This window comes from Chaetodon auriga, chromosome 22 (assembly GCF_051107435.1).
Source record: "Chaetodon auriga isolate fChaAug3 chromosome 22, fChaAug3.hap1, whole genome shotgun sequence".
In the NCBI taxonomy this organism is placed as follows: Eukaryota; Metazoa; Chordata; class Actinopteri; order Chaetodontiformes; family Chaetodontidae; genus Chaetodon; species Chaetodon auriga.
The window spans coordinates 2,429,850-2,450,319 of NC_135095.1; the positions used below are offsets into that span (position 1 = coordinate 2,429,850).

At 41.5% G+C, this 20,470-nt stretch overlaps 2 protein-coding genes across 2 annotated transcripts; one reads left to right on the forward strand and one right to left on the reverse strand.

Annotated features, from left to right (window-relative positions):
- The first annotated feature begins 274 nt into the window (after positions 1-274).
- Positions 275-7,937, forward strand: tmem121b (transmembrane protein 121B). Its single transcript, XM_076722014.1, has one exon. It carries the CDS (start codon positions 497-499, stop codon positions 1,790-1,792), a length of 1,296 nt encoding a protein of 431 aa, XP_076578129.1. The 5' UTR covers positions 275-496; the 3' UTR covers positions 1,793-7,937.
- Positions 7,938-17,976, reverse strand: il17ra1a (interleukin 17 receptor A1a). The gene is made up of 11 exons (XM_076722013.1): positions 17,694-17,976; positions 15,956-15,980; positions 15,482-15,628; positions 15,196-15,317; positions 14,350-14,476; positions 13,884-13,931; positions 13,644-13,798; positions 12,411-12,485; positions 12,178-12,247; positions 10,534-10,653; positions 7,938-10,448 (listed from the first exon to the last, which is right to left on the reverse strand). Exons 1-11 carry the CDS (start codon positions 17,787-17,789, stop codon positions 8,989-8,991), a joined length of 2,445 nt encoding a protein of 814 aa, XP_076578128.1. The 5' UTR covers positions 17,790-17,976; the 3' UTR covers positions 7,938-8,988.
- Positions 17,977-20,470: the final 2,494 nt, after the last annotated feature.

Genomic DNA, 20,470 nt, shown 5'->3' on the forward strand with positions numbered 1-20,470 from the left:
TGATTTTTCCCTCAGGAGTTGGTGGAGACCAAAAACAGCTACAAGGAGAGAGAATATTGATTTAAAAACTCCTCATTTTAGTACCCATTGCTTCTGCTAACTCATTTCAAGTTCATGATTCCCCCCAGCTCACTGCTGATGATGTGCAGGTGGAAGGAAATCTAGAAACGAAACTCAAAACATTCAGATGTTTAGTTATTGGGGTCAGTTCTTAAGAGGCCACACTGATCGCAATTATGTCCGTGTATATATTTAACTAAACAAGCACCACTGTCGAAATATTTAATTTTACAGGAAGAGTATAAGACTGACAACAGCATAAGTTTAATCTCTTTGAGGGGGAACAGAGATTCCAACATAACCAGTGTGAATGCTTAACTTTTCCACTTTGAGCTGCTGGTGGAAATGTGTGACTATTTTGGTCCAAATAATTAATTGAAAAACGACGGACTTGATCAATAGGTGAAAAGCAGTGTTTTAGGAGCCGCTCCATTCCATGAGAATCCACGCCTTTCTTTGCGCATGTCCCTTCCTCTCCACCTTTAAAAGCATCAGGAATGAAGAAAAGGGAAGAAAGGGAGGCGACAGAGAGGGAGGCGACCGCACAAATACAATGAGCTCAGAAACTGAGAACGACAATCCGAAGGCCGACTATCTCCGATCCGAAGTGAACTATTGCCCGGACTCCCCCGTCTCCTCTTCTCCGGAATCTGGGCAGCTGAGCAGGAGGCGGGACACCCAGACCACCAGCGGCAGCATCATCCCGGAGGAGAGCGGCAGCATCCAGCCCTTGGTCTCCTCAGCCGCGGCCGCCGCCTGCATCATGACATCGGGGGAGTTCATCCAGACCGCTCCCCTGCTGGCGCACAAATCCAAGAGGAGCCTGCTGTACAAGGCGCTCTGCTTCCTCCTCCTTATCTTCCAGGGCGGCATTCTGGACTTCTACCTCATCATCTTCACCGACCTATACTGGTGCTCATGGATAGCCACGGACCTGGTCGTGATCTCGGGCTGGGGGATTTTCTTCATGAAGAACGCGCGGAGCAAGAGGGAGCGGGCCTGCGGCTTCCACCAGAAGAGCTCCATCTTCGGCTGCAACCTCGGGGAGTTCACCTACGCATACCTGGCCTGGCTCATCTATGTCATCGCCTGCACTCCGAAGGTGGTGCTCATTCTGGAGACCTCCATACTGGACCTGATCGCGCTCAAGGTCCCGTGCGGAGTGACCGGCTTCAAGATCATCATGCTGCTGTCCGCGCCGCTGCTCTTCTGCCTCATCAACTCCATCATCGAGGATTTAAACGGGGCGACACGGCATCACTCCCAGAGTTGCTTCATGAGCACCTGCCTGGACCTGCTGGACAGCTTCACACTGGTGGAGATGCTACTAAGGAACGAGATCCCCACCGTCTACCTGAAGTACACCGTCATCTCGGTGTATTTTGTGGCCCTGGCGGTACCGGTTATCTGGCTCTACGAGCTGACGGCGTCGGAGCTGCGCTGCCGGTGGCTGTGGGCCCGCTTCTCCACGGGCCTGGTGGTCAACGCACCCCTGCTGGTGGTCAGGTGTTTCCAGGTCTACGTCTACAAGATGCCTGTGTCTGTGTTCATGTTCAAAAACATCTTCTTCTTAGTGTGTAAGTTCCTGGAGCTGGTGGAGCAGTGTGTGGCGGTACAGGGGGTCCGGAGGCTGACCAGCGGAAGCAACCCGGCGCAGTTCTCTCACTGCGTGTCCGAGAACGACATGTGTCCGCACGGATACGTCAACACACTGGCCGTCACCCAATCCTAGAGCCAGGCTGAGGGACTGGTCCGCGAGAGCCGTCTACCCGCGGCTATGGCGGGAAAGTGGAGAAGTCGTGCTGCGTTCCAGACACAGCTGGAAATTGGAAAATCCCAGTTAGGTCAGCTGCAGGCAACAAACCTACATGTAAGGTCCTGAGGCAACAATGCGTAAACAGCTTATGTATTTCTTCCACAGAAATAAACACTGAAAGGAAAAACTGAAAGTTTTCGTTTAAATAGGCGAAACTTAAAAGGTGGCTTCATCCAAATTGCAAAAATCCACATTTTCTCTGTTTCCTCTTGTAGTGAGTTAAGATTAGGCCTCCAGCCTCCACCTCTGTTCAGTGTCAGGGCTCCATGAGCAAACTGTCCATAGACCGCCTTCCACCTCACCATGGGGTGAAGACAGAAATCAGAGAGATAAATAGATATGAAATAAGACAAATTCCAGTGAAAACATCTGCAGTGTTCAATTCCACTAGAAATAAGTGAGATTTTTTTATTTAGTTTTGCTGAACTGACCCTTTAAACAATATATGTGTCTTTCATGTCAAATGCAAATCTAACACAATACACTAAAACCAAACTATTAGATGATCCACTTATGTAATGTCCAAAAATAGAGAGGAGAATTCACAGTTGTAATTAGCTAATTGGGCGCCTTGGTGTGCTCAAGGCAGCTGCTTAGTAGTTTGTTTTTTTCAAGGGCCAGCTATGATTCAATGCCAGTGCAAATTCCTACACCAATTAACAATCGTAGTGCAACTAAACTTTTCAATTTAACATGCAAAGATGTCCCTTATCCACCAAAAAAAAGACAGTTTGCATGGCCAAAAACCTCAAAAAGCCTCTCCCCTCTTTGTCTTTTCATTCTGATATAAAATAACACCGTTATCTAAACAACCTGTCAGCTCCTTTTTAAACGCTTGCAAATTTGTAAATATGTTTTTGTATGACACATCAACTTTATGCATTGGCACAGACTATTTTAAATGCTGGCAAGTACTAGTTACAGGGCCCAATTAACCTGGTAAGGGGCCATGAGGTAAAAATTAGCAGTGGGCCCCTATTGAGCAGGTAGTTGCAGCCTTATATTACATTTTGACACATGGCTCATCTATTAGATCTATTAGATGAGCCATGGATAAAAACGCAGGAACCATCTTAAGGCTCTTACAATTTAGTGGTGCATTTTACCAAACAGTGTTATAATAAATCACTCTATAATAATTGCAACATATACAACCTGAGGCCTCTGAGGCCCCTGAGGGTCTCGATAGATAGATAGATAGATAGATAGATAGATAGATAGATAGATAGATAGATAGATAGATAGATAGATAGATAGACAGATAGATAAAGGCTAAAAACTCTTTCAAAGCAGTTTGCTTCTGTGTAGGTGTTTACAGCTATGTTGGCGTGGTATCAGATTACTGCATCTCTGAATCCTTGGATCTGACTCATCTATCTGAGCTTTCTATTTGGACTTCTTGCTTTTGGGGTGGATGACATTTTACATAACAGGAGAATGGATTTTCCAATTTTTGGACATGTCTGGAACACATCATCTGTACCAGCCTTACAATGCTCCCTTTTCAGACCAGTCTACAGGTGCTACAGTCAAACACAACACCTGCAATAGCCTACAAGAAATGGAGAACAAACTGTAGTGCATTGGATCTTGTTGAGTTGTGCGTGTTCGGTCTGTGAGTTTCATCGCTGCACTTGAGTGGAAGACGGAGAGACAGCAGCTGGACTGAGTGTAGTGCTGGGACGTAAAGTGCAATTTGAAGAACCCTCTGATTAGACTCACCAGGGCTCTGCTCCATCCATGTACATTGGTGTTTTCTATTGATGACAGTGTTGTCTACAGGTCTGTGCTGTTCTAAATGCTGTGTCTGGTACAGAGAGTAGAGTAGACACGTGTGTGTAAGTTAATGCCATGAATTAGGATCCAACAGTGCCATGACAAACAGGTTTTCTACAGCCCTTTTCAAATGGACCCTTGTCCAACAAGAGTTTCTGTTGGTCTCGATGGCTGTGCTACTGTTTTACTAATTCTGTCACTTTTTGGAGAAAGAGTCCTAAAAGGTCAGTGGCTACTGTTCACCCTGACATCTGTCATTTTAAGCGCTGTACTTTTCTGGGTCACCCAAGGGCCCAGCTCTCAATTTCTCCTGAAAATACCCATTTATTCATTCATGCTCATTGCTAAAACGTCATACCAAGCATACAAAAGCACTCAGCAGACTGGCAGAAAAGTTTATTTTCAACATTTTCAACACACCTGTGAGGCAAGCCTGGGACTGTTGAGATTTTACTTTCTTAGTACTTAATTAGAATATATAGAATCCCATCCCCATCAGAAAAAAGTCTGAGTCATAATCTTGACCTATAAGTCGTAACTTTCACAGAAAGCTGCACTAACTAATATTTTTCTATTAAAACAGCAATGTGTAGTGTAATGCTGCTGATAGTGAGGAACCCACAAAGAATGACTCCAAGCTCTGCAGTTCCTCTCAGCTCAACTGAGATCCTTAGCTTCTTTCAGCTTGATAATGTCGCTCTGTCTGCTGAACCACAGTCACAATAACAACTCCATCAAGTACTAAAATGTCAATGTTATGTTTTGAGAGGTGGCAGGACAGAAACAGTGATGTCATTTTTGTTATGTGTAATGCATCATTGAAGGCACTGAAAAACCTTAGCGTCCTGCTGATAGGGCCACCAGATCATCAATGCTCATTTGGGTGATTTTTCAGGCCAATGCGTTGGAGGACTTGTGGATTAGTGCTTGGTGCACTGTCTGCATACATCATCTCAAAAAACTGTTGGGTTGGAGCTCTCTTGTGACAACTTGGCTGACAATTTCCCCCTACTTCCAGTCTTTATGCTAAGCTAGGCTAAACAGGTCTCAGACTGCCTGCACTGGATGCACAGAGAGGACACCATCATCGACCTTTTCATCTGACTTTGGGTAAGATAGTCAAGTAATCCGATGAAGAGTCAGACTGTCCCGTTAAAATGACCCATGAAATTTCAACAAATTAAAAATGACCCAAATGCTGTACCCAACAGGTTGTGTTGAAAATACACCTTTTTCAGACTATGTAAATGTTAACATACTGCTGAGCTGAAATAGAGACAATCTGTGTCCAGGTGCTGTTAGGAACGACACAGGTGATTCCAAACTCACTCTCAGTGGCTCAGTGCATTATTTACAGCAGTACATTTACTAGACTGACAGTACATCTTTGTTTGAATAACAGGAGGTATAATATGTCATGGCATGATCATTGACCTCCATGATGAGCTCTTCCATTGTATCTAACAACTAGCGCTGATCAAAGTATATTAGATGTGACTTAAAATGATGTATAGTGAAGAGATATGTGCAATATGGATCAGAGGGGCCTGAAATGGTTTTTGTGCCTATTATTTTGGGGCTGAATGAACTCATAGTTCATTGGGTGAATTTAATCATAGTGAGGATATTTGTGCAATTTGCCAGCTTTGTTTGCTTCTCTGTGAGTGATCAGTGTGTGCAGGTCAGAGGTCGTGCCTTGTGAGCGGTGTAGGAGGACTACTGAGGGGTTGAGACTGCTGAGGAGGAAAATCCACCATAAAGGTCCATACCACTCTTTCGTAGGTTTGAACCACTTTACTACAAATCCCAAATACCTTTCATTATTGCTGACATTCTCACAGAGTGCTGTAAGGTTTTTCATTTTTGCCTACCGTCCAGACAGCCAGTAGTTTCTCATCATTTCATTACAGCAATGAAATTAAACTTGCAGACTTGTGCAGACCCCTGTGTACAAAGAAATGGTTTTCCCAGTTTGGTGCGGAGAACCTTAACTGGTCTGCACAGAGCCAGGACCTCAACCCCATCTGACACGAGCCAGGCCTTATCACTCAGTGTTAGTGGCAGAAGTGGTTGTGCGTCTATACACTTTTGGCCATGTAGTTGTACATGGTAATGCCAACTGAACTGAAAAACCAACAAATCACAAAACAAGAATGAAATATGTATGTATATGTGATAACAAGATGCAGAATTCAAGGTGACTTTTATGTGTAGCTCCAACCTATGTGAAGCAAGTTGAAGGTTTGTTCATACTGTATTGAAATGAACTGATGCTGCAGACTGACTGGAGAGCAGCAATCTCAAAGCATGCAGTTTGCTTAGAAAATTGTCAGCATTGATGAAAGTATATGAGATTTGCGCATAAAAATGGTCAAACCTGCAAAAACCAAGTATGACTTGCCAAACAAGTCACTTGTTATTTGACTTGGCACATTTTGCAAAAAAACAGGGAATTGATGATTTCCCTTAAAGGGTCCTGACACCGAAATGAACTGGTGCTGTCAGAAAATAATGGCCATGTTGCCTCTTGCTGAATCAGCTGAACTGCCACTCATAAGGACTGGCTAGAGTCAAACACAGCACACAAAGCACAGATGGTGGTTGGCCAAACTATGGCACTGGATTCAATCTAGGTTTGATTCAGTTTCAGGATCTGCAGAGCTTTCAACTCGCTCTGTTGAAAATACTTTAAAAGAAAAACTTAGGGAATCTAGGATAAGCAGACATTGTGACTGTCTATTTGACCAATGTCCTACTGCATTTGTTGCATCTTGTACAGCTGAACTGATCATGTGTAAATCTATGCAGCTTCCCCTGGAAATTCTGGCTGCAGTGGTCAGTGATACAGGTAAAGGTGACAGTATTGTGTCTCTTATTATGTGCAGCTGACACACCTTTCACTGATTTTCAAACATCTGATCATGTTGCTAACATAGATCTGACTGGGTCTGCATGCTCCAGAGGGCTGTCTGTGGTCATGCAGGATGCCCCCATCGGCTTTGATTGGAGCATTGTGGGAAAAGGGGAGGGACCGAAGTTCAGTCAGTTCAGCTGGAGGCAATGCAAATTACAATGAATAATGACAATTAAAGTGATAAATAAAAGCTTTCAACCACATTTCATGTTCTTCCTCAATGGACAGTTTGCTCATGTGCTATCATGAAACCTAAATGATGACCTTTGACCTCTTCCCAGTGGATGCTGTGCTCTCGCTGGTTCACTGATGTAGTGTCCCCACAGCTGTCACATATGATGCAAGTCCTCCTCAGTTTTCCAGCTATATCCAAACAGCTTGTTTTTACATGAAATAAGTCCCATGCTTCCATATGTCACATGATGACACATGATTTCAATGACAAAGACTATCTGCTGATGTAGACCATGAGATGTGGTTGAAAATTCTGTAAATGAAGGGGATCTTGAAATGATTTCTGTCAAAATACTATTGACAAGGTCCAAAATTAACTTTCACTCTCAACGATGAAATAGAATCTTGGATCAATCCATCTTTCAGACTTAAAAGCTCTGAATTGTTTATTCAATCTGCAGATCAGGATGCTGTTGTGAAGTTGACCCTGATGTTTGACCTTTCTGGAGGAGAGATCATAGAGGTGCTGCTATACACACAATATGACATGTTAACTACTTCAGTGGTTCTCTTGGCTTTGTTTCTCATATTGCACTGAGAACAGCTTCTGTTTGTTAATCGCTTATCATATCTTGCCAAAGTATTTGAAATGTTATATTTTATACTATTTTGTATTATTTCCTTGTGCCAGTAATCTACTAAATCTTTGCATACAGGATGTATTCTAGGCTGTTGGAAAGGCTCTATAACAATCTTTATTTGGATTTGCACATAAAGCTTACCACACAGTTTAACCACAGGCAGGACCATTTGTTTACATTAAACTTTAAACTGGAGTACAGTGGGCCTTTAATGTGCATGAACAAACACAGTGCTTAACTACACTGAAACTACCAAAGGCTTTCATGAACATGGATATTGAAAATGAGCTAATCATGCTACACAGATTCAAATGTTTTTCTTCATGCAATGAAAAACACAATGTGAGCAATTTGACCACTCTCCCATCTTATATGGGCTTTCGTTTTCTTCAAACTTGTTTACAGGGAAAGAACATTGCTGTTGTTTACAGATAGGATTCTACCTGTACTGTTAAGTTGTGGTGGTGTATATCTGTACTGATATAATCCAATATATGTACTGTAGATGTAAGACAGAATATTATGTGGTTGAAATCTGAAATAAATCTGAGGAACGTACTGTACAAAGTGATTCTTTATTATGGATTCAGAGGAAAATGACTGCTTCTGACAAAAAGAAATGGGCAGTTCGATCCATTATTCAACAAAGACCTTCACTGTTTAATCCTTACACAGATACACAGAATACTTTTACTGCTTGGTGGAGCTTTCACCTTTTTTCTCATGGATAAAAGGCCAAACATAGAAGACAACACATCACCTCAAAGTATTTCCTTCAATGCCATTTAAAAGCAGAAAAAAACAGCAATTTAAAACCTCAACAGTACACTTCAGATTTTCACTTCAGAAACAAAGAATATGTTCAACAATCATAAGGGTTGGCTGGCAACGTAATTTTTTCCACACCAAGCAACAAGTACCCAAAACCAGATAAACCCAGCAGTGGGCCTTGGGATACAAATGAGCTCTAGACCACTAATGACCCCTCTGTTTCTCCTATTCCCTGTGTGCAACATTTTGGGCCCGATGAGGATCTGGGGCCCTGGAGCAGTTGCTGCTTCCTAGTCTGTAAAATCATGTCTGAGAGTCAACCAGAAGTAAAAGTTCATTTATGCAGCTCCTATTACTAGACACTGTCTCCAAGAACTGAGTGCCAATGAGTCCATCATTTCTTCTCTCATCCAAGTCCAAAATCTCTCTCCAAATCCAGGTGCCAGATCCATTCCAGCAGTATGTATTTTGACCGAATACAACAAGTTCACAACCTACTGAAAAAATCATGACATGATCAAATGTGCATGTACATTGCACCAGTCACACACCTACTTCTTTGTTCTATGAAGGTATGATCATGTTGATTTTGACTAAACAACATATTAACAATACATGGGTTATTCTATTCAGAATGTCACCAACAGACATTGGATATGTACAATATAAGCCCCACACTCCACTGGCCATACCTCTGTCCAGCAATAGTGCTGTCCTCATTGAGTGATTGGACCTCTTAGATCCTCCTACATTCAGGTGCTTATTGCAGGTGATGTTGGTTAACATCAGTGAAGGTTCAGCACTTATTGCAGGGGGTGGACTTAGAACTGTGAGAATCAGTTTTCTTCAGGGCTTATGTCACAATATCTGAGACTCCTCTGAAACAGTTCCTCCTGCAGCCTTCTCAGAGCAACCAGTGGATCCTCGTTGACAGGGGGTTCATGCTGGGAGGACATTTTGGAGATGTAGCCTTGATCAGATCCACTGCTCTCACCCTTTCCACTGGGCTCCAGGTCCTCATATTCATCCATCTCGACAGGTTGACAGTGACTGATTTGGGATAGGGGGAAATACTCAGTGTGCATGCTGGCACATGAGGAATTTGAAAGGTTTAAGTCAAGGGAGTTCTGTAGTACTGAGCTTCTCTGGTGCGAATGAGCAGAGAGATGACTCATAGGTAGCAGGGAATCCTCTTCCTCATCCTCAATGGGATTTTGACCCTGGGGTTCTTGAAGGGAGAGCCAGTTCTGTCTTGGTGGTGGTGGATTTTCCAAAACAGGCTTAACTATGTTGACACATTCTGGATTGGGGCTGTGAGGATATACATGCTCTACCAACACTTCATCCAGGTTTGAAGGATACTGATGTTTACACTCAGGTTTCACTAATGGTATAAGTTCTGCCACTGACAATAGCTCATGTTCTGTGTTCAGTTCAGGTGTAAGGACATGAACACTGTTGCCATTGTCATTGATTTGAACCTCACGAGTGAAGACAGGAAGGCTATCCCTGATTAGCGGAACACACTCTAGAACTGCAGGGGTCTCCAACTGGTCAGTGAGCATGTTGGCCTCCACCATGACCTCTTCCTCATCATGCACACACTCTTTCTCAAACCAGTCAGGATTTTCCAACTGGTACGCCTGGAAGGTTTCAATGGCATTCTTCAGGGCTCTACCTGAGGCACACTTGAAATATTCATCCCCACTGATGCCCTCAATGTGGTTGACCTGATCTGGCTGATACTTCTCAATGTCTGCTATGCGGAAGTACAGCTCTTCAAAATGCTTCATCAACTTGTATTTGACTGCAATGTCAAAAACTGAGGGCACATCTTGTTCACTACTAACATCATCAAAGTAAGCCACCATGTACTTGCCCAGCATTCCTGCCTGGTGCATATCTGGTAAGAAGAGGTTGAGAAAGGGAGTGAGCATGTCATCAGTAGGGGAGAGAACATCTTCCCTCAGTGTCACCCGACCTTGCCCGCACATGGCCCTCCACTTTGCCTGGACGCCTCGTGAGCACAGAACCAGGATTTTGTCAGAGGGATTTTTAAGCTGATGTCGTTGCCACTCAAGCCATCGAACACGACCCACCATGCCAACCGAGGTGGAATCTAGCAGGTCCACCAGCACCTCGGTGCCACACTTTGCTTGAAGGAAGGCGCAGAGCTTTAGCACTATGTCCCTGTAGAGGTGGTGATCGTGGGAGTAGATGACAAGCACTTTGGGAGTTTGCTTAAGCGGCTGTCTTTTCTCACCTCCCACAGGTTCTGCAACAACACCAGGTTTGCCTGAAAGTACACAGGAGCACATATAAGATTCCACCAGCAACTTAAAAGACATATAACTGAAAATGTTTGGTTATATGTGACTGACCTTTCTTCCTGCAGATGACATACATGAAAACTGCTAAAACTGTCATCACTACACACACAAACACCACTCCTAGGATGACAAATGTCGAGACAGGGACATCGGGGACGTTTGTTGGCTTTGCTGTGGAAACCAGAACACAGTTCATTGATTAGCAGTGCTGTTGTTTTGATAGAGTTAATAATGACATTTTTGGTCCCCCATGGCTGAATCCAAATGACTTGTTGATTCCCTGATGAGATGATCAAAGTTTTCACTTAGCATCCAACGTCCACGCAAGTTGTTTTTCTTTTGTTTTTACAAATCAGGTCAGCCAGTCATGGCAGTCCTTTCACCGAAAAACAGGCGTTGACAATATGGCTACATTTAATCAGCCAGATTTTTTTTAAGTTTAGACCATGATGGACCTCTGTTTCCATTCAAATGTGGCCTAATATATAAATGAACAACACATTAATCATTTGAATTTAAATCTAAGACTGGTGTTGTGTGTACACAGTGCCAAAACTACTAACATACCTGACCTTGATAGAATTTAATTGCACATTAATGATATGTTTCATATAGGAAGAATATGAGGTTTTGATTCAACATTCAACACCATAAAACAAAAATAAGCCCAAAGATCACTCCCTTGTTGGTTCTTGTCCGCTTTTCTGTTCTCTTCGCTTTGGCCTTATGCCTCATCTTGGGTAAGTAGGCTGCTGGCCTGCAGAATGCAATGAAGGCAAGCATTTTGTCAACCAACCGAAAGAAACCTTCTGCAAGGAACCTGCTGTCCAACACAGCAAACGTTACAACTGGAATGAACTGTGAGTTCAAAAAACTCTGAACAACACCACTGCTCCATCACACTCACAGTGTGGGAATGAACCAAGATGTCATCTTCCTGCAACCGCCTTCTGAACGGAGAGACAGACTGACTCATGCTGAGTCACTACGTGGGACAGAGCACGGCTGAGAATGCCCACACAAAAAACACCACTGCTGCTCCTCCCTCCTCCAGATCAACTTCTCCCCTTGCCATCCAGGTGAAACTTCACTTTTCTTGTGATATTGCAGTTGATGCTGTAGATTACTACGAATAATTAAGAAGCATTGGGCCATACGTAGGATCTCCCAGCAATAGAGTAATCATATTGAATTACTTGATGTATTTTTCCTTGTGCTTCCTTGAAAAGCTCAACTGCTCAACAGTGTGCTGAGTTCATTTCACTGGTTGATCAGAGTGCAGTGTAGTCAGGGCCACTCTACTAGCCACTAATTATCCAGCTACTGTTTAGAGTTTATTATATCCCCAGTTGAGATGATCGCTGACAAGACAGTTTAGTTAGCTGGCTACCCCTGGTCTTGCATCAGTGTATAGCACCCCATTGTACCAACTGTCCCATTATCATGATTCAGTGTACATAAGACATTCTGACTCCCAGAGACTTTGCATTCATTTGGCACATTCTATGGCCCAAAGTGACTTACATTAAATTCCTCAATGACAAATGTGGACAGAATCTAGGAATCAAACTGCCAACCTTATGACTGATGCCCATAATGTGAGGTTAAGGGGCATTGTACTTTAATCACCAGATACAGCATCCAGTCACTCTCATGCTTAGCCATGACATTGACATTCCACGTCTGCCAACATACCAGAGCAAATATTCATAGTTGTCCTTCGACGGACACAGTCCTGGCCACATTGTGGGAACAGAGGTTTGATCTGCAGGGAAGAATAAAGTCATATTAAGTTCAAATGTAATCATAGGTAATGTAGAGGTATTTTCAGCTGAAAAAACTGTTAATCAATCAATCAATCAATCAATCAAACTTTAGTGTCACTAACCACTAACATCATTGAGCAGAATAGATCTGAAGATATTTACCTCAGCATCAAACTGGCAGCAGGATCTTGGCCATTTATCAAGGCTGAATGTTACATTCAGGGTCGTGTGATTAGCCTGGAGGAGAGAGTTTTTCATGTGCATTGGTTTAGCATTGAGGCAGTGCATACCAAGATAATTATTATTTCAAATGTTTAAATATTTTTTTTTATCATAATTCTGTTACATTTAAACATGAAAGCATGTCTGTTTAAGAAAATCAGAAAATGAGTGTGATCTATGTCATTTTTTTAGGGGGCAATCATGTAGAGGCACGTTGGCAAAATGTCTGCAAAATAACTGTTCTACAGTAACAGATGGGCTCCTGTTGTGTGCACATCTGTTGCAACTTGCTTTGCATTTTCCGTTTTATTTGGTAGACCTAGCTCGCACACAGGTCCACCGCTCCTTGGTGTCACACTGTCACATACAGATTCCCATGAGAACTGGGTCTGTGTTTTGAAGTGTGTGGCGAATCACTCAATACCCAGTCCCCAGTGGGTAATAACTCTGTCCCTTATTCTGACTTTTATATAACAATATAAATAATAATTTAGTTAGAGCTACAGTTGTTTTTTAGAAAAACTTGTTTGGTGTATGTTTTACTTATACTGTTTTTATCCCTATTTGTTTGATCTTATTCACTTCATTTCATTGTCCTTACTTACCTCTGTGCTCATGTCTTTGGCCTTTTTCGTATTTTATCTGCTTTATCTGTTTTTTTTTCTTTTGTAAAGCTCTTTATAACATTGTTAAGAAAAGTGCTATGTAAAGTTTATTATTATTATTAATATAGTTGAAATAGCATATTGATATACTCTATGGAGTAGATAGACAGCAGTGCTCAGAAAGGAGACATTTCACTCTGAACTGCAGCTTAGCTCTCTGAGAGGAGACTGAGAGCTGCATTTTCAGGTCTCAATTTAAACCAAACTAGAGTGGGGGTTACATACATTAAAGTGGTTTGCAAATATACTGAGAAGCCTTTTTTTACAATCAGCAGAAGGAGGACTGCACAGAGCGGCAGGGCGCACAGTTTCCTGCACTGAATAAAGAAACTGGGGTAAAAACTAGGCTAAGGTACAAAACACAGGATGTTGTAATGAGAACATACAGTAATGTTCTGGGTCAATCATTACAAAGGATAATGCATTCATCGTCTGTGTGAGACAGCCTATTGCACAAGTCTTCTTCAACTACAGAGGCATTTGAATCCCCAGTTTGATGTGAGCTTACCTTGTATGCACGGTCTTCACATTGAGTAGTGGAGCAGCAAACAATTACGATGTACTCCTCACAGAGTTTGTCAGGACTGAAGCTTACAGCCAATGCAGATCTTCCACTGACTGCAGTCACCTGAGCCAGACTAATGTTTGGCTCCCACAGACTTCCTACAGTACAACAACAGGACAACACGTTAGAAATTGTTTCCATGTTTTACTCAGCTTACTAGACTTTAGAATACCTAGGACATACCTCTCTCTAAGCAAAACTGGGTCCTCTGCATTGTGGGATCTTGACAATCTGGGTCAGTCAGTATCAGAGAAGTTCATCAAAGACATGTCAAGACGAGTCAAAGTTCCACAAATGAGCAAAGTGAAGGTTCCAAAAGATGCACAAAATCTCCCTTGCTTTTTCTATTTCACCTAAAACATCCTCTTTTTCAGCTTAACGGAATCTAACATTGTATTCTTAATAAAAACCTGTATGCTGCATACGTACACATTTCAGTATATACGCAGTACATAACTCTCTATATTCCAGTTAAGTTTGTTATTTAGGCTCCACACACACAGACACGCAGAGTTTAAAAGGAACAAACAAGAATTCTGTAGAAATACATTCACTCATAACTTCAACCAAACAGTGACAGAAACAAGAAAGGAAGGAACATGTAAGACCTTCCTGATGTGTGTGTGTGCTGGTGTTGACTACAACTCACTGGGAACAATGACATCAGTGCTGACATCATAGCTGCTGTGGCCCAACTCTGGTTTGGGGATGTTGAAGATGGAGACTCGATATCTCTCACCAGGGTCCACTACCAGCATGTTAGCTGAGAACGACCACTGAAAACACAAAACAATATTGTCTGTCAGTGACATTTAATATTGAGGATCTGCTTCAGAGTCTGTTATTTATATTTTCTGTTAGAATACAGCTGTGCTTCTCATCCACATTAAAATCAGCAAGAAAAGGTCCATTAAGGCATTAAGAAGCAACAGCCTGCATCTCTGCTGTCATTCATTCGTGTCTTATAGAGTGTCATTCAAACTGTTTCAGTCTGTAAATAAGCCCCATTTCTCATCAACTTCCTGCTTTTAGCTGTTACCATACAAAGGGCATAAGCTAGCTAATACTGACCAATGAAAACACAGTGAACTTGATCAGGTCCATTTAGGAGCTGTGTCCATATCAATGCTAGCCAAAGAGCTGAATGTAGGGCAGGTTAAGAAAAGACAAGCAACTGAAGAATATATCCTGATTGCTTTGACAGCAAATACAGAGAAAAAAATGCTGCAATAAGTAAAACACAACCAAATCCTTCACATTCACCAAATTACATGGCATAAAGAAAAGTGCTGCAAATATATATGCAATAAAACAGAAGTTCCAATGGGACACGGAAAACTGGAATAATGGTAAAACGTGTGTAATAATACCAGAGGGACATATTCATAAAAACAAGAAAGGTCTGAGTAATCTGCATTTTGCATCATGCCATGACATTTGATAATGCCAGTATAAATGCATTACATAAATATGGAAGTTGTTGCGAGCCACCCACCTTTTCCCCTGATGGACTTCTCATTGGGAGTTTGTCTTTGAAAGAGTATCGAACACACAGATTCTGGTTGGTGGACAGCACCAGAACATGAAGCTCAGTGGCTTTCAGAAACCCAATACTGCCTGAGGAGGGACACAGCAGAGGTCACAACATCACATCAAGTGCAGCTAAACGAAAGTTTTGTGAAATTTACAAACGATTAAATGTCCGTTTTCCTCGTCTACTACTCCTCCTCCTGCATCTTGCATCATTTTTATGTAACACCTGAGAAAGCAGACTGACTCACCATCATCCTTTATCTTCCAGTTAGCAATCATTACAGGCTGCAGGTGTCCTGTCTCATCTTGCCTGGTGTCCACAGACACCTGCAGCTCCTCTGGACTGCTGGGTGTATACATATTCACATCCAGCCATTTACTGTCCATACAGCTATCTGCATACACACACACACACACACACACACACACACACACACACACACACACATATTTACAGCATGTCTTTGTTTGTTAATTTATTTCTTAATTTAAATACAAGAAAGTACTCCATAACACTTAGCCAGTTTGGGGTGGAACACTGAATTTTGCAGACTATAGATTTTAAGATTGGGTACATATTCTCTATTTGTACCTAATGTTAGTGACTAAATGTGTATAATATTATTATCTGTTTGAGTGAGGCACTTTTTCCAACTTCTCAAAAAATTAGAGCAACAAGTTAATGCTAATAATGGGAATTAGGAGGAGTAAAATTCACTCACTTGTGTTGACGATACACCTCAAACCCTGTGGAAGAGAAGATTAAAAATGAGAGCAGTAGTGTCACCAACCTTCAAAACATCAGCTTTACTGATGTGGCAGCTTTTCACCAATGACACAAAGTGCTTAGGAGAACAACAAATTTATCATTAAATATTAAACAGAAGCAAGCATCAACAACTGTGTGGGGCCCTAAAGAGGTCTGGCCCCATCATATCCAAATTCCACCACCAAGACACTGTGATGTGCAACATGCAAGAAGAGGATACTTTGACATGTTAGGATAACACTTTTCTAGTTATTATTTCTACAAAATCATTTTGCTTCATCAATAAACCCTCACATGTTATGGCAAAAAAAAAAAAAAAAGAAAATGTAAAAAAAAATCTATATATAAAAATATAAATAATAATAATAAAATATATACACACACATATATGTATGTATATATATATACACATATATGTATGTATATATACATACATATATGTGTGTGTATATATTTTATTATTATTTTATATATATATATATATATATATATATATGTGTGTGTGTGTGTGTGTGTGTGTGTGTATACATACACACGCACATATATATATAACACATCATAGTTAACACTGTAGCCTACACCACAGAAATGAAGAGGCACTGTAATAATAATAATATTATTATTTACATGATCAATTCATAAACTAATGAATTAACCATGGTTTCAAATATTTTTGTGCAATTTAATGAAGTATATTGGTATTATTCTTCTAATTATTATTATTTAATTAATTAATTAATTAATTAAATGATTACCTTTTTAGACAAACAGACATGTGTAGACAAAAAAATACAAATAAAATATAATGTGCATGGTTGGAGCATAAATGTGACCTCTGGCCGAGCCAGTAGGAAGAGAAGAAAGATGCAAGATAAACTTCTTTGAAACCTTCCGATACTGACTAAAAGATCCCCAGAAACCTTGGTGTTCATAAGGAGCAGCTGACTTCAATCCTTTTCCCTCCATGAGGACAACAGCAAATGTTTGCTGATGGGATGAAACAGGTGAACTGAGCCTGTGTACATCTGTAAGAGCAGAGAACTGCTCTGTGAGAGCACAGATGAAGTCGCTTTGTGTGGGTTTACTTTACAGGAAATCACATCTCACAACCAGCAGCCCGTGTTTTAGTGCTTTATCAGTGTTGGCATCAATATGCTCTCATGCCTCTACACAAACGCACACTGACACAATATATCACCATACATTCGAGCATCTGACAGAATTCTTAGTTAGAATTAGAACTCTTAAAATTAAATCTGTCATATGCTTCTTTTTTGTTTTAGTTTCACAGCATACAGAGTGACTCCACAGGGTGATAGCTGAGCTTTTTGTGATTTCTTTAGGACATATTCAGAACATTAATTACAATTACAATTTTGTCCACATAAAAATGATTACAGTCTACCAGTATTAATGCCCTGTCTGTTAAAGTAGCAGAATACTGCAGTAGTTTAAAAACATAGTAACAGAGGACAAAGCAGAAGAATTGAAAGAGTGTAACTACGTAGTCACAAAACGCATGTTTGACGCATTTACACGAACATCACAGAACCTTCACCTAAAACATAACCATCAGTGCTGGACAAAACCTTCACGTTCCTTTCAGTCCACATTCATGAAATTATCCGACTGAAAGCTGAACACCTTCTCTCCCCTGTCTCCGTGGCCAGGGTCAGGCGGTGCTGGCTTACCTGTTGCGAGCAGTTGAGAGGAGGCCATGTTAAGATCCTGACCGTAGACGACAGCGACACACACATTAACACCAACACGGACTGATGAAGGGTCATTTTCAAAGCAGTTCTCTGTCACAGCAGCAGTCCCCTGTCACAGCAGCAGTCCCGGTCCACACACAGTCTGTGTTCTGTCATGAGAAAACATGTTCAGGCAGCTTCAGACTGCTGCGTCTAAACTAAAGGGGGTGTGAGAGAGTGAGCGACGCTGCTGTCGATTAATGGAAAACTTCCTGCTGTCTATGGAAATATCTGTTTACAGTAAGTTACTTCATGCTGCCTTCAGGGCGCTTGGGAATTCACAGAACCTTTCAGTTGACTTTGGTCGCTTCCGATGACGCAATTATGTTTATCAGAATAATTATCCTACAGTGTCGTACCATTTTAATTTTAGAGCTTTTCTTACAAAATACTTTATTGAAATAATTCACTTGTTCATGATTTTAAAATGATTTTTTTTAAATTCCCTACGAACAGGTGCAGTAGGTGAAGACGGGTATTCTACTGAAGCGGTGTTTTCCAGTTGGAGCTGAGGTAGACTTTCCTGTTTGTCCACGCCTGCCCTGACAACGTCACACACAGCGTTTGTCAGCCAGGGGAAATAGTTCTCAAAAAAGGATACACACCCTGACATGTGTCCTTTTCAAAAGATAGCAGGAAATTCCAAACTCACTATCTAAAATTTCCTTCAATGTAGAACATGTTGCAAGAACAAAAAATAATGGGGAAAAAAAATGTATCTAGCAAAAATGCGTTCGCAGATTCTCTGTATGTTCTGGTAGTGAATACCTGCTGAAAGCTGCACTACTTTCTACCAGGAAATATTTGGCATTCCATTTTCCTATGGACTTGAACGCATCGTGAATAATAACTCAGGTCTCTTCCTTGTTGTGAGGGTTGAGGGGAACGGCTGACTGTCCCTTCACACGGCATCAAAGTGACTTCAAAGTTAAAGAGTTGACATGACCACACGCAGGCTCCAGCGAGGCTTTGAACTGCACCACACTTAGTCAGGTTGAAACCTAGAATATAAAACAAACATGTTAGTCGGCCTCCTACAGTACACTATCAGCTGAACACTGAAGGAAGTACAGGGGGTATAAGACAAATTAACTTCCCACATCAGTCATTTACTGTACCGCACAGGTGCATTTTGATATAGTCACCACTAGATGGGCCAAGAAGACTTACCTGCAGCAGCTGGATCATTTGTATACTGCTACAGCCATGTCTTCTACATCCACTGATAAAGATGCACCGCACTTGTCTGGTGGTAGCTGGTTGGCGGGGGGGGGGGCAATCAGGGGAATCCTGAGTCTCACCAGACGAGAGTTAGCACATGAGTTTTGTTCCTTTGTGTTCTGTGGTGTCAGGAGTTGGAATACACATTAAAATAATAAGCACGAGTCTTTCTTTTTTAAAATAGGTCAGATTGTGGCTGTAAGATTATCATTGTCATTGCATGTAAAGTTTTATATTATTCCTTTTAAAGATATTTGATCATGTTGATTTTATTGATGATATGCATATTCATCTGTAATGTGTGTTGGTAGTATGATGTCACCCTTTCACCTGGTCTCCTGTATCTTTGCTATGTTTACATTAGGGACCACAAAGGAAGTAAGTCTTGGATGTCTGTTCAGCCTTGACATTTTTACATTTTTGTGTGATATCCCCAAGAGTCATTTCTTCTCTAAACTTCTCACATAGTTTCATTTTCAACTGTTGGCTTAACAAACCAGTCACATGATAAGATGAAGATGAAATGTCGTTAAAGTGAAAATATTTCCCTCCTAAAAATGAAACCTGTCTAATTATATGATATTTGATAGACATTAATCCATCCTGGTAGAATTTGTAACGTTAAGACCTGACCATCCAACAATCAGAACAGGATGTCTGTGGTGCTGCATGCAGTCACAACATCCAGTGGTTGTTGACCACGAAACAATGTCAGGTCTTTACTGTTCCTAAGACCCTGACCACAAGAAGCTAAGAAAGACTCAAAATGTCAGAGACATTAAATTTATAGATTAGATTAGATTTAGATTTATTTGTCCAACTGCAAAGAAAATTGTTTCCACCATACAACCTTACAGTACACAAATACATCAAACCAGACAGAATACATTTTGACAAATATTCACTGCACCATACACCAACTATCACCACATTCTCAAACTTTGCATACACAAACACACAAACTCAGGCACATTACAGTCTGGATGTTCCACTCAGCTCTGTTATGGAAGAAGGGGACAAAACTCCTGCTGAACTTCACTCTCTTCCATGCCAGCAACCTGTAATGACGACCAGATGGGAGGAGCACAAAGTGTGGGTTGAGGGGGTGACTGGGGTCAAGTGCTATGGTGTGAGCTCTTCATGCAGTGGCTGTATATCAGTTTTCTTATCTGACTCTTGGTAAGGTGGCAGGTCAGCTTATTTCCCGAAATATCAAGAGTGTTCCTTGTCATAAACAACGCACCCAAAATTATTGGCTCACCCCTACCATCCCTTGAATCACTCCACCACAAGCGGACACTATGCAGAGCCCACAAGGTAATCTCGGATCCCACCCACCCTGCACACTATGCCTTCCAGCCTCTACCCTTTAGGAAGCGTTTCAGGACAACTGTCACTAGAACAACCCCCTTCAAAAACAGTTTCATTCCCATTGCAATAAACATTCTGAACTCTGAACGCTAAGGACTAAGCAGGACCCTCATGTATTATGTATC

Coding starts and splice junctions, on each gene's coding strand:
- tmem121b (XM_076722014.1), top strand. CDS start 497: ATGAGAATCCACGCCTTTCTTTGCGCATGTCCCTTCCTCTCCACCTTT.
- il17ra1a (XM_076722013.1), bottom strand. CDS start 17,789: ATGACCCTTCATCAGTCCGTGTTGGTGTTAATGTGTGTGTCGCTGTCG. Junction 12,486..13,643: donor GTGAAGACCGTGCATACAAG/GTAAGCTCACAT, acceptor TCTCTCCTCCAG/GCTAATCACACGACCCTGAA. Junction 12,248..12,410: donor GCTGCCAGTTTGATGCTGAG/GTAAATATCTTC, acceptor TCTTCCCTGCAG/ATCAAACCTCTGTTCCCACA.